General features: G+C 41.1%; 1 protein-coding gene across 1 annotated transcript; it reads left to right on the top strand.

Annotated features, from left to right (window-relative positions):
• The first annotated feature begins 5,830 nt into the window (after positions 1–5,830).
• Positions 5,831–12,119, top strand: LOC145437380 (uncharacterized). The gene is made up of 8 exons (XM_080314597.1): positions 5,831–5,990; positions 6,101–6,240; positions 6,980–7,098; positions 7,911–7,984; positions 8,044–8,164; positions 8,229–8,350; positions 8,407–8,511; positions 10,480–12,119. The coding sequence occupies exons 1-8, from the start codon at positions 5,912–5,914 to the stop codon at positions 11,676–11,678; spliced, it is 1,959 nt and encodes a 652-aa protein (XP_080170723.1). The 5' UTR covers positions 5,831–5,911; the 3' UTR covers positions 11,679–12,119.
• The last annotated feature ends 2,811 nt before the right edge of the window (positions 12,120–14,930 follow it).

Below are 14,930 nucleotides of genomic sequence, written 5' to 3'. Positions count from 1 at the left end.
ATTATAGTATAGTCTACTTGGCGTTCGCAGGTATTATTATTATTCCTATTGTACAGAACAAGTGGTGCTTATAGCCTGTTTAAGGCTCTGTGCTCCACGACATGACAGTTTTAAACGGATCAATGCATTTCTTCTTTCCATTGTCTCAGGCTCTCACTCGCGATTTATCGGATCTTTCCTGCCGACTTGTAGCTCGGCTCACTGTGATTTCTGGGCTTGTTTAATCACTGCAACTGCAGTGAGTTCAGCGATGAGGAGCCCATATAACTTCCGACACATTGAAGTTAGTCCGAACCGGGATTCGAACCACTGCCATTGGTGTCGTGATGCTGGTGCTTAACCAACTGCGCCACTCGCTTCCCCAGGCAAAATCGTGGATATGCTGACTACCATATGGGGATCCTGGACGAACATTCTTTGGGCTGACATAGTCGTGTTACGTTTTGGTCCAGATAAAACCATATTTTAGGGCTGTCAATTATAATATAGTCTACTTGGCGTTCGCAGGTATAAATTTGCACGGGCTGTTTAGATTAATCCTATGACTTTGGGGGGGGGTCCGTGAGTCCGGTGAAAATGGTCCGTGGGTAAAAAAAAAGCTTGGGAACCACTGATTTAGGAGATTGTGGAGAATAAATCCAGAATATTCTGGATACCTTCTCAATTATTTTCTCTGGACCTCTATATACCAACAACCAATCTGTTTGAAACAAACAAACTAAATGTTCGGCATCATTGAAATTTATGAATGAAGTCGTTTGTACGCGATGCACACATAAGCAATGGCCTTTACCGAGTGCGAGTTCTTAATTCGATTAAACTCGTTACGAATAAGTTGAATACATGACGTCAATACAAGCGTATAATCATACAGTAATGTCGTGTAACCTAAAATAATATCTTTACCCCGTCGAGGATACGCTATGTTGAAGACATTTGAAACGGCATTTGACTTGGTCCGGTTACAGTTCATTTTCGCCGATTGGTAACTATGTCAACGGGCGAGCGTGACACGCCCTTTGTAGGAATCTTAGTTACATCTCCAAATGCAGCAATGGAGCTTGAGGAGAGATTGAATTCCCCTAAAACATTTTTCAATGAGAAGCAAAAGTGGGGAAATGAAGCGGCCAACAAAACCCAAATTGAACATATATACGCTCAGTATAGAAGTCAGATAATTCAAATGGTGTTTAATAATACATAGTAAAACGACTACTAATCGTTAGGACGGAAAACTGCTCATTTCGGGCAAATAAATTGCAGAATCGAGTTGCAGTTACACATCATTAAGTCTATACGACGCCATACAGTAAAGGTCGCTTCGTGATGGAACACAATTCGATGCCCTTCTGCATATGTAAACTTATTTCAATTTTAAAAGTGACTAATGTTTTAAAACTTTCCCGATGAAGAAATAGGCCTTTGCATAGAGTAGTATTGTTCAAATTAAAAACTGTTACTAGTATAGTTCATTGCTTTTCAAGTCAAATTATATTCAATCTTCCTAAGTTGGTAAGAGTTTTCAGAATATGGATGAGGTGGCGAGAAAGCGTAGCCTAGTGTTACCATATACGTCCTCGTTTCGGAGGATTTGTCCTCCTTTTCTAGGAAATTGAAAATGACCTCCGAGGACGCATAAATGTCCTCCTTTCGCCAATTCGTCCTACTTTACAGCTAGGCTTATGAACAGGGTCAACTTAAATGGGCATGAATGACGCAAAATAGGTAGTGGAGGTCAATCGGGAGTCGAATCATAGTGATGACGTTTAAAGTATCGTAAAAGTGGGTAATGCGAGAGTCGAGCCCAAGTGATGACCTTTTTTCAGTAAATATTTCAAAATCATCCGTTTTCAATTCCGGTAAACTAACTTTTGTGGTTTGCAAAAAGTGTCCTCCTTTCGAATTTCGGAATATGGTAACCCTAACGTAGCGGGAAGCGAGTAGCGCAGTGTGCTAAGCGACACGGTCACGACACCAATGGTTCTTGGCTCGAGTCTCGGCTCTATCATGTTCTATGTGTCGGAGGTTATCCGGGCTCCTCATCGCCGATCCCGCTGTACTAACAGTGTGTTGAAAAGCCCAGACACAGAGCAAGCCACGCTCTCATAAAGTCGGCAGCTGAGACTCGAAGACGGACGCATGCAAGAGAAAGAGTGAAGGAGTGACTGCGCTGATTGAAAGTCGTCCAACGAGGAAGCAATGCATGATGTTGAAGATACTGATTTTCGATGAATCTGAACTGTACTATGAAACTGAACTGTACCTATATCTGTGTCGTGACGCACAAGGCCTAAACGGCGACAAGCGTCACTTTAATACCCGTGTAATAATAATATTAACCCTAGCGTAGTGCTATAATAATGGATGGTTCGAGTGCGTCCGAGGTCGACTCCAGAATTCCTTCCTAAATGTTGGAGGTTTATCTAGGCTCCTCCTCGCCATCTCATCCGTGTAAGCGGTGTTTTCTGAAAGCCTAAAAGTGGGCCGTGCTACAAGTCGGCAGCTATGGCAGAGAAATGAAGAAAATTGGCCTGGTGTAAATGACCATAATAGTCGGTAAACACCATGAATACCACAAACAACAACAACAACATCGTAAAGATTACAACGCATCGTTTATACCTAAGTGATATCGTGGCATTAACTAATCGATAGGGCCTATCATAACTTCAATAAATACGGTTCAACGGAGCACCTCCAAGAAAAAGCTTTGCAACAGATGCGTTTCTTGTGTGTGCAATATGCATGTGTGAATCTGACTTCGATTTGGACCCTCTTTTCGATCCCGCCGCAATCCTGACGTCTGGCGAGTGATTAGTATTTTAAGAGCAACTCACAGTAAAAAAATGTTCGAGAACCACCTACCCCAAATCTACTGATACACGGGATATGTGAACTATATCTTCAGCACTTGCGATCAGCTCTTTTTGTAACATACAATTGTCGGAGTGCGAGAATATGGCCGCACCTTCTAAGTGATGAACAAGCACCGGTGGCCCTGTCACGATAATAGCACAGGGTATGCTTACGAAAACAGCAAAGTGCCGAATGAGCTTTTGTTACAAATTAGTCAATATTTAACATTGATAGATCCTTACCCCTATCTCCCCACTGTGTTCACAAAGTGTGAATATCAAAACCGCGGCCTATTGAATTTTGTTTGGGCATATGTGTTTGCGCTTCGTGATTCCAGCCCTATTGTGACGCACGGTACGCACCATAATCACGTGATGTAACGAGCCGTTTCCAATAATAGATGTGATACGTTATAAACCTAGCAAAGTCCCTAACACCGATAATATTCATTCGGGCGTTTTAAATTATTTGTGTTGGCTTAACAGCATTCCCTTCCAACACTGGTTCGATCGATAATACCACGGATTTCTGTGAGCCTTGCGAATATATGAATAGCACGAGCATATGGCTTGTAACTTTTATCTCTCGCAGCATTGCATGGGGTTCCGTTCTATAACGTATCTATGTGGAAAAACGAACAGTAACTAAGATGCGTGAATAATAACACTGCAGCGTAAAGTTCACTACTGTCCGATAATACGATTCTTATCACTTCAATACGGATTGAAATGATTATATTTTTGAGGCCGCTAGTTTTGTGAAAACAGCAAACTACATATCCTACGCCCCAGTCTGAGACCGAACCGAACCTAACGTGACACAAAATGGAGTTTTGAATTTCACTTTCCACTATACAATTTTTTGCGGTAATACGGAGCGGGATCATCATTCGGATTTCAAACTCATTTTCCTTTATTTTCAAATCCTATAAATGCCGCAAAGTCAAAGTATGATGAACGTAAGACAATACCGTGCTTTCACTTGCGTCGGAGTTCTCGGGGCGTTTCTAATGTTACTGTAGCATGAGCATAGTCCACATTGTATCGCACAGTATCCAGTATAGTATACTTTTATTGGAATCCCGAAATTTCGGACACGGAAATAGGGATGGCGTGAACGTGAGGATCAAATTCGCGTTCTGTGTGTCTTAACCTCAGAAATTCAGAGGTTCACGTTCACAAACGAACCTTGGTAGGTTCTGCACTGTAAACCTTTTTCATATATTACAACTTTTCACGTCATTAAAACATCTTTGGTTGAAATTCTTTGCACTTCAACTTCGGACCACTCTGTGCATGACCATGGCAGCATTAACAAAAATCCACATTAAACGAGCCTTGACCTTGCCAATCTCAAAAATAGAACTTGCTTTGTTACAAAAGTTTGCGCAAAATATTCAGCTTTCCGTTTGTGGATATTTAGTGAATCTCTGCTGTGAGCTTGATCAACAATCACACAACATCAAGAACGAAATTCACTACATGTACGTAGTTAGCGTATGATGCTTATTCAACCAATTAATGAAGTTGATGATAAGAATACTTCGTTGTTTAATGTAAAACAAATCTAGCAGGCGTACGGTATCCATCTTGATTTGATATGTTTATTGTATCATAAAAACCAAATCCGTGAAATTGGTGTGTTGGTTACTGTATAAATTGTTTATGAGGTAATATGGGTAGTAAGTAACCCGTTTTAATCTCTGCTCAATATCAATGAAGCAGTAATCAGACGCCGAATACGTTGTGCGGTCTGGCCTCGACCGTTAAGGCGTAAGCTTATATTCCCTCGCAAGTCCTCGTCAAAATTGCTTGCAAAGCGACGGAAGATATTGATTTTATACGATTATTAGCATATCATTGCTCCACTTGATACATTTGGTGACGTTCAAAAAGTCAGCCTGTAGCCTACTTCAGCATTGAGCCATATACTGTGACCTGAGTCGTCGCTAGATGTCTTATACATTAATATATCGCTTCACGGAAACGTAGGTTTGTAATTACCAATATTACGTCACGCAACGTCATACGTTCACGTTCGCGTTCACACAGAACCTATCAAAAAGGTTCGTCTTCACACGAACCTGAACCTTTCAGGGGGTCCCACCATCCATGCATGGATATCACACGAATCAAATACTTCGTGACAGTACACGAATGAATAGCCTATGCGTGGGGTTAACTTTTTACATTGCGGCAATCGATACTCTCACTCGCTTGATATATGTAGGGTTGTGTATTATACGCTCCCATTTTTTCGCAACAAGCGCATGACAAAGCACAGGACCGTAGGTATCCACGAACGGAGCGCATGACCCGTTAATAGAATCGCAGTCGTGCGAAACATTGAAGAACATCCGTGGAACTTTAGCCCACCTTGTTACAACAGGGACGCTTCATGGAGAAAGTCGTTTTATACCGGAGCGATGACTATATTTATTCAGAAGTGGTTGAGATTCTTTTGTGAACGTAACGTTCTCAAGAGCGGTGTACTTTTCTGGATTACAGTGGGTAACCCTCTGAGATATAATAACGACGGCTATTGTAGGCTATAGTTGTAATGGAATTTCGTTGCACAATTTAGAATGCTATTCGTCTCCCACATAACTGAATTATGAGTTTTCTGAATGAAGCTAGTTTACCGCTGCATTCTTGTCATTAACGCAAAGGAAATACGGAGCGGATGCATGTGTGGCGGGTCGGGACCGAAGAAGTAACCTGCAATCCTTAGCGTGTAAAGAAATTATTGGCTGTGTTTGATGTAGCTTTTGTATGGGCATTTCTTGATCTTGTGAAACTTCTGCAATTCCTTTATCTTGAAGGATTATTATCATCATAAGTATCCTATCACGTGACATCTGTGTTTTGGTAGCTTGAGAGATATACATTGCTGAAAGAAAAGTTCGCCCACACAATGAACATGCGCCAATGCCAACAGAGATCGGCTGTTGTGTATAGCCTTTTTTCTCGGACTTATAAATTCAATTCTTTGTAAATTAATTGTCATTCCGATTTATGTTGTCGGTATAGAAGTAAGAAAGTTCGACAGTAATACCATGTATTCCTTGAGCCTGTTTGTCGTCGCTACTGTCTTTGCCACCGGTGCATTCGGAGATGGGCACGGCGAATACGATGGTAAGCTTACACGATTTATACATTAAGGTACACTGGTTCGTAATCTCAAGCTAGTTTTCAGATTTGTTGTTATTTTAAGTTAATCGACTTAAACACTCTATTTTATTTAGTTCCTATGATCAGCGTGGGCGTCAAAATCGAAAATGACATGTTTAAATTCGGTGCCATGCTGTCACAGTATTTCCCCGACAATGGGAAGGCATCGGAAATCGCGGGGGAAATCTCGCTGATGAGACAAGAAGGTCAACAGGTACATCTGCCGACAATTATATTAGATTAAATTATAATATACTAGGAATAGGGCGACTAGGAATAAGTTCGATGGCGAAGGTACTGACTGCTGGTTGAACAAGTTGCTATTCAATCGTACGATATAGTGTAAGTGGTTAAGCTATTTAAAGTTAAAAGAAACAAATTATCATATGGATTGCACATGTCCTGCGGTCGGATCAAATGTTTTATGTACTCGCCATTTAGTCATATTCCAAAAGCCTTTGGAGAATTTATATCCACAATACAGTCATCAATCTGGAATCTAGTACCCGACCCTAACATTATCGCGACAGCGGACACATATCCTAAACTAGCACAGCAATGCGGCACGATGCTATTGATCTTGATCTCATTACCACGTTTTAATGCCTTTCATGACCCGAGTGTTTCTGCTTCATTCTGATACTTTGTCATTATTTCATACGTGTACGTACAATGTCATTGACCGTGGTGCAAAAGGCTGACCAGGCGATAAGTGCCAAATCTTTTCGTTTCAATAAACAACAACCGCGTTTCAACCAACCGGTGCAGCCGTAACGAACGACGATAGTAATCGAGTCGGCGACAGTGTGTGGAAGTAGGCAGGCATAGATTGTCTATGGAATATGTTCGTTCTATAAAATGAAATAACTAATTTCATATCCGACCATGATTAGTCGCAGAGCTCTATGTTACCACAACCCCGCACACGACCAAAGTCATGGTTTCAATTGCAGATGATGCTTTCCGGCGTCCGAGCATTTATGGTATGGCCGGGAGTAGACAACTGCTCTGCGTTCGACCCTGAAAAGGAGGAATATATCTACGAATATACTTCCGATATCAGAACGGATAAGTAAGCATTTGCTGTATTTGTGGAAATGGTCGGTGGCGATCTACCTTTGTGATTGTTGTACGCTTCTTATTCGTGGCATGAAATGGACTGTATTCATTGTCATAATACCGTGACCATTGTCCCGTAAAATTGCAATCATCGGTATCCTATAAAAGCTAAAAACGATAATAAAGTCAACAGCTCTGCATTCATAATATAGAATCTCGGACTGGTGTAGCATGACGATAGATGCCGAAATGTCATGAACAGTAACAACAACAACGACCATCAGCAAACGCATCAGCTTTTGATACTAACCTCAAAGTAATACATGAATGTTCGGGGATAGAACGTTGTCGCTGGAATCGCTATGCTATACATTACTTTATTACATTAGGCTACTATTATTGCTGAATCCATTTCGAAGGCACAAGGGATCGTCATTGCTCAAATCCCCATGTCTTCGTAATATCAAACAGTATAATATATATAATACAATAGTACAACCTTGACCTAACCGACTGGCTTTAGTTCAGCACAATTATATCGGTGTACAATCTGTACATGACACAGAATTTAGATTATAACAATACATAGGATTTTAGATCTGTCAAACAACCAACACTGTCAGTCCGCGAGCAAGCGGAAAGAGAGAAAAATTCACTGTAATGTAGTTTGAAATATAGACGAGCCTTATAGGTTATCGCATGAATGTTTGAAAACGGGAATACCGTGTAAGCGGCACCTGCTTTATTGTAGGATAAAACAGCAATTTTTCATTGTGTGACTCGATTGTATATTACTTCATGATATCCTTGTTGCTTTTAAAACAGCTCAACACGTGTCGCAAATGTTTCTCGACTTACGGCAGTGGCTGATGAAAGCGAACTTGATCTCATATTCGGAGGTATGAACATCATGGCTTTTAGAAAACGGCACATATCTGAGTCCGCGGATACATTCCAGCCACATACCATACCACCGTGCTTCAAGTTAATGGAGAAAACTACTGCGCCACCCCGACCGTCGAGGAAAAGAACATGAAAAAGATCAGAATCGTATTTCCGTTCTGCACTGATTTTACTACGTGAGGGAAAATCTGTGACTTGAAATTTCTCGAAACAAGCAACGACTTCGAGCTGTATTTGCAGTATGGCGCTTCGCGAAACCGTCGGAGAAGTGTTTGGTATCGACAAGGACAGAGTGTTCGTCGGAAAGAACATGTACGAAGAGGGATGCTACTCCGCCGATGTTTACTTCCAATACACCTTCAGTAAGGATTTCCTTGTGAAGCTTTGTTTTGTAAATTGATGACGATGTTTGCTTTAGTGGAACCTGAAATGCTCCACAAGATCAGAATGGCTCTGTCTTCAAAATCAGGCTTGGGCAGATTCTCCGGCACCGAGAAATGCATGACAAACGTGCGCGATACATGTAAGTAAATGTGTAGCCTACGCAAGATCAATTTATGGAATAAAGCGTAAATAATCGTGCTCTTTGTACTTTTGCAAACCATGCCATTATATCAGTTGTGCTAATTAGAGCGGCATTCACGTTCATTACCGAAAAAAATTGATTCAATTCGCAGAGGCAGTGCCGTTCTGTTATTATATACTTGAATTCAATACGGGAGGTAAATGGATCAAGTAACAGCCAAACCCATGACCCAAATGATGGGCGCGGGTATTTAATAAGGGAGTGGTTTTAGCCTGAGATACCAGTAGGGATAACTTCTGTTTTTTCCTGTCGGCCTAAGTGCCTATATGTCTGTCGACAAACATATGATTGAGAATGCGAGAATGTGAATACATTCATGCTCGACGAGAGAGAGAGAACACTCGGCATGACGCAATTCTACCACCAAAAATCCAAAAATTATACTATGTATAGCAGGGGTGCCGAACATACGGCCCGCGGGCCGCATCCGGCCCGCAAGACCATTTCATCCGGCCCGCGAAGCCATTCTGAGAATATTGAAATCAGATTTATAACAGAAGGTGAGATTTTCAGTAATAAAAATACTTTGACGTAAAGAATAAAATCCCATAAGACAGCAAATGTCGAGCGTCCGAATAGGTCACATTATACCCGTCTTTTGAAGTTTACTGTTCTCAGTCAAGTAACCATTAGGAATAAGACGTCGACACTACATTTCGAGATGGCAAAAAAGTACATACTCAGTTCATTCAGAGTTTACTGCAAAACTGGACCAAATAATAGTTATTCACAGAGGCGGAAACGACAAACGACAAATAATTGAATTCAAATATCTTTGATCGCTATGCTATTTTACCTTACTCTGACCCAAAAGACACCAGCCACGGTCTCCAGAGAAACTAGATTAGTGAATTGGTGATGAAAAATGTATTGAACAAAATTCCAATTTATAATCTCCTGTATTCCTCACTACGAATACGCATGGCCAACGAGGCATTATAATATTCCAACTTATGTTCTCGTCTGAGTCACTGTTTCAGTGGCTTATAGCTGTATTCAATCGGCCAATTATAGTATTTTGTCAATTCCATTGTTTGCGAATAACGGTGTTGCTCGAATAGAGTCCTCGGCCCACATGATCCATCATATAATGAAGAATACAATTTTACATAGCGTTGATAATAATAAAGCATTCCAGTTAGAAACAAATATATGGATTTCGAGGTAAATATTGGAATTATTTGACTAGTCCGGCCCGCGAGCGATTGGAACTCTTGAATCCGGCCCGCGACCCAAGTTGAGTTTGACACCCCTGATGTATAGTGTCATATCATTATAATTATTATTATCATGGCTATGAGAGAAAAATGGATCTTTCAACTGATGTGATCATTTGTGTTAAGAACCGGATTGCTCAGTCGGATAATATATACCCGATAATTACTATTTAACATAGTCTTCGACATGACAAGTAAGCCTTTGTAGAAAAAATATATATGACATTTAATGCATTTACTGGATAAAATAACTCACCAGATGCGATCAAAGTAGTCAGTGTGAAACTAATGCTGTGAATTTCCTATAGTTAATTCAGTGCTTAGCGAACAAATATATAATTATATACATAAACAAATAAAATAAGTATGTATGAAAAAAAAAATTCGAAAATGACATGAAATGACGAATTCACCAAGTGCCAAATTCAATGGTTTCCTTCAAAAATATATTCAATCGACGTATCACAGGGGTTAGTTTGTGCGGTTTTTATGATGAATTATCTAATAGAAGCGATGAAAACTTATAACAAAACAACTTAATTACTTTGCAATATCAGAAATATCAATAGAAAGTTGTTCTGCCTAAAACTGTTTCAAGCATAAGGCAAACCATACGTTGGTAATCCCAAAACAGTAAAATCACATCGTTACTGACTATACTTATGCAACTCAATAACTTGCGTTCCAGTCATCACCGACACGGCACTCGGCATGTGCTACGATATGTGGACCAGCTCTCAACAGCAGCCGGCACCTCTGCCGACATGCGCCGGAGTGTCGAGCCAGCTCGCTCAGCAATACAGGCAGAGAATCTTGAAGTACGATTGCTTGGTGGAAGAATACCAGAAGAAATACGGTGTCAAGGCGGAAGGCTGCATGAGCAGACAGCAGCAGCAGAACACCGACCAGGCGTCTTGCAATTGCGCGTCTGACGCGGAAAGCCGGGTACAAAACCAGATGCGAATTCTCCTCGAATACGTTGGAGCGCCGCTTTACTTCCCAGAGCTTCAAGCCAAGAAACAAGAACTGGCAGCGATGATGACCGGACAGATGATCGACCAGGCGAGATTCGCCAAACTGGCCGAAGAAATCAAACAGCTCGAAACCGCCCAAAACGATTACTACCTGACCACATACTACGGATTCTGCATGGTCGCCGGGTACGGCGAAGGCGCCATGACCAAACTGGACTGGGTCAAAAACCAGGTTGCCGCTCGTATGGAAGCTGAGGACATTGTGAAATCCATCTTGAAGGAGTCAATCAATTACTATTTGGACACTTGCGCCGTTTTCATGGATCAAGAGCCCGAAATGAGAAAACAAACTATGAAACTGAAGGTTAAAATGCTTCTCGGAGTTACGAACGCTTGCAGTACTATGAAGGAACGCGAAATGGTATGGAACACTCTCATGAATATGACGAAATCCTTCCAGCAACACGTGGAAACTTTCAACACCATGGTAGATAACGAAAAGATCGCCAACGCCACCCGCGACGTATTGGCAATCGTTCAGGAAAACCCAGAGGAAATTGCGATGAAGATGTTCCTCGTGCTTTTCTCTCCTATGGAAGTCCCGGAGGACAACATGCTTGCCGCTTCCGTGATGAAATTCTTCGACGTCATGCAAGCGAACAAGATGCACATCGTCGGAAAGGTCAAGTCCTGGTTGAACGGCGCCGACCTGATGGAATTGATGGGTCTCCAAGTGATCTTCATGAGCCCAGAAGATACGAGGAAGGAATGCAATCTGGCAATGCTCTCGGGGATGGTTCAGCCTGTTGTAGATGCTATGAGTGGAAATATGGATGACGCTCAACCGCCACGTGAAGATAGTCAACAAAATGGCGGATATGCAGGAGCAGCCGGGCAAAATCAGCACCATTGATAAACAAGTTATGAGTGGAGTGGCTATACTTTATCGAGTATTGTCGCAATTCATGTAGTCAATATAATTTTATAAATCATCTTTGTATGACTGATACTACCTGGAAAGTTTAGATGAAGTGGATTCCTGTTGAAGATCGAAGTATATTTTCGTAGAATTCTTGAACTTTCATGGTCAACGTTTACGATGCTCTTTGAATTACATAATATTAAGATAGCTAACGTAGGCTAAGCGACGATATTCTCTAAACTGATAGTCTTCAACTTTGTCCTTTTCATATGCACTTTCGCGGCAATACCGACCAATGAAACGTATCGTTTTGCATAGGTACCGTTGATGGAATCATGCTATTGCCAATAATTCGATGTATTCAGTCTATATTTCTGTCAATTTATTCGTGAGTAAAAGGAATATTTAAAATCCGATGAATATTTACCTGCAGTTGTGTCACGATATTAAATTACAGGATATGCTTGCAACAGGACAGTGATGATAAGAGATCTTTTTTTACAAAATAATCAATAATTGACATCTATATATCCTTACCCTATCGCCCCATTATATCCACATCATGTGACTATCAAGATGCCTTCCCTATTGTGAAGCACAGTACGAACCAAAATCACGCGATGTGACGCTCCATTTCTAAAAATAGATTTGAGTCGCTATGAACGAAGCAAAACACCTATCACCGTTCACGATATCAAGATAGTGCATTCTAAACCATTTGCGTAGGCTTAAGAGCATTCGCTTTCAGTAGTGGCTAGATCGATAATATCTTGGATTTGTGTGGGCGTTGCGACTTTATGAATTGAATAGCGTCGGCACTCGACAGGTGACTCTGAGGTTTCTCACCGCACTGCGTGGGGTTCTGCTTCATAACGCACCTTTAGTGGAAGAAATTATGCGGTACATTATAATAGCGCCAAGTAATCCACGGACTAACAAGACGATTCCCATCAATTCGATTAGTTTCAATATCAGTTTATTATTAGCAATTTCATCAATTTGTAACAACACCACAGGATTGCGATGAAATGAAAGTATAGGAAGGAGTGGAAACGACTAGGACTTATAAGTCTTCTAATCAAGTACCCTACTTTGGATTAGCCTTACAGCAGCGTTTCTTAACCTTGTCGCCAGCGCCCCCCAGGAGGCGTTGGATTTTGAAGGGGCGAAAACGCTCATGCGGCGAAATAAGGGCGCTGGGCTCAAGGGGCGGTATGGGGGCGCTGAAGAAAAATGGCGTCGTTGTAGAGGTTGCTGTAGGGACTTAAAACAACAACAGTTTTATATACTCATGGAGTCCTGGGTTCTCGTTGCAAATTAAAATTCGACGAAATCTGTCACATCTCGAAATTTTTCGTCGCGATAGACGCGAAATATCTGCCGGTCATGTTTGCCACATGTTTCCATGTGTGCAGTTGTTTATTATAATTCATGTAAAATGAATTGCGCGCACTTTTAGATCGCCATTTCCCCGTTAAAATACTACCATCACACTACCTCGAGTTATTTTCAACAAAATGTTTCGAAATAGGTAGCCTATTTTATCCCGCAGCGTATAACGTGTCGAAGTCGAATAAAGAGGCGCAGTACCACTTTTAAGAGCGATAATGGGTGCCCTTTTTACAAGAAAGATGCTTTGATTGGTCAAAATGATTAACTAAATATATTTGTATTTCAGAGCTACAAAATTAAATCTTCAGAATATTCCTTCATCGTATGATAACGGATGGTACTGTATATTGTTGTGACCCTAAACCTTGCATGATCGCTATAAAATATGGATGTTTCGTTTGGAATACATTAATGTTAAAGTTACTTGACCAGATGGTATGATCCCGTAGCCTATGGTTGTTATAACAACCTTGATTTGATCCCGAATACAGCGCATACAATTATCACAGCGGTAATTAGTCGAGTGGACCTCCGCCGCGAGTCAAGCTATTTCCAATAGTAAAGTCCCAACCCGTGAAGACCGACCGGACTTCGGATTCTAAAACCCCCTGATTTTACTTCCGTCCTTAGAATATAGGGGGTGCCAGACCCCGGCAGTTTTCGAAAGGGGGTGCTGTAGGAAAGTAGGTTAAGAACCAATGCCTTAGAGAATGTAAATTAAAGGCATGTACATTTTCAGGCACACTGAACGGAATGTAATAGAATGTCTGAATTGGAATTCGTTCCGAACGTATGACAATATTTGGAAGACGAGGCAGTGACCACAGTGAAACGGATCTCCATGTGGAGAATTGCGCAGCTGGTCAAAGTAGTCATGAAAGCTACACGTGTAGCAGTAGAAATAGTGACGCAAAAATCTACTCAAGTACGAATAGAAAGAAAACTTTTCAAAGAAACCTAAAACCACTTCAATAAAAGTATAATGGGCTGGTTTTAAATCTACTGAAGTAAGAATGTAAGTAAGAAGTAGTAGTGAAAACAGTCATAATACGTTCGCCTGACTTTTCAAAAGCCGCAAATTTGCTACGCTACAGGCGCAGAGATCTTGATTGATGTGATGCATCCCAGAAGTTGTAAATTTTCGATAGTATAAGCATCCGACCGCTTCATGGGATGCCAATGACAGTTCTTTATGTGAAATCTATTTTAATCTGTTCTTTACCCGAACACCCCGTTTCAGAAAATGTCATAGCATGTCGCCCTCCCCCGTATTATAATAAGACCAGTAGTTTAGTTAGACGAAGAGCAATACGGAGAGGCTGTATCTGATACGGTGTTGACAGTTTCGGGATCATGATTATATGCTATGACCGAACATGTGGACGACGCTCGACCGCAACCTGAAGATGATCAACAAAACGGTGGATCTGCGAGAGCAGATAGGCAATATCAGCAGCCGGGTAGCTCTGGCTATGGCTACTAAATCGAGGATCATCGCAATTCTTGTAGTCAACATAATTTTATAAATCGCCATTATATCACTGATGTCACTCAAGTATGGATGAAGAGGATTCCTCTTGAAAATCAAAGTACAGTTTCGTAAAATTGCGGACTTTAACTCGGTCAATGTTTACGATGCACTTTGAAAAACAAATTTTAGATTGCTAGCGTAGACAAATATTCTCCAAGCGTCTTCAACGAACTCTCCCTCATCTGCAATTTCGTAGCAATACCAATCAATCAAACGTACCATTATGCGAAGGTATGGCGTAGTCAATAATTCAGTCTTCAGTATTGCTGTCAATTTATTCGTGAGAAGAAGATATTTTTATAATCCTATGAAAAATATGA

Source organism: Botryllus schlosseri, chromosome 4 (assembly GCF_051294905.1).
Source record: "Botryllus schlosseri isolate E-star chromosome 4, Bs_hap1, whole genome shotgun sequence".
Taxonomy (NCBI): domain Eukaryota; kingdom Metazoa; phylum Chordata; class Ascidiacea; order Stolidobranchia; family Styelidae; genus Botryllus; species Botryllus schlosseri.
The sequence above is the reverse complement of the archived record's forward strand: the minus strand, read 5'-3'. Positions and strand labels throughout refer to the sequence as shown.

Excerpts from the sequence above, each read along its gene's own strand:
- LOC145437380 (XM_080314597.1), top strand. The coding sequence starts at position 5,912 with ATGTATTCCTTGAGCCTGTTTGTCGTCGCTACTGTCTTTGCCACCGGT. Across the intron at positions 5,991-6,100 it reads TGGGCACGGCGAATACGATG|TTCCTATGATCAGCGTGGGC; the intron begins GTAAGCTTACAC and ends TATTTTATTTAG. Across the intron at positions 8,512-10,479 it reads GACAAACGTGCGCGATACAT|TCATCACCGACACGGCACTC; the intron begins GTAAGTAAATGT and ends CTTGCGTTCCAG.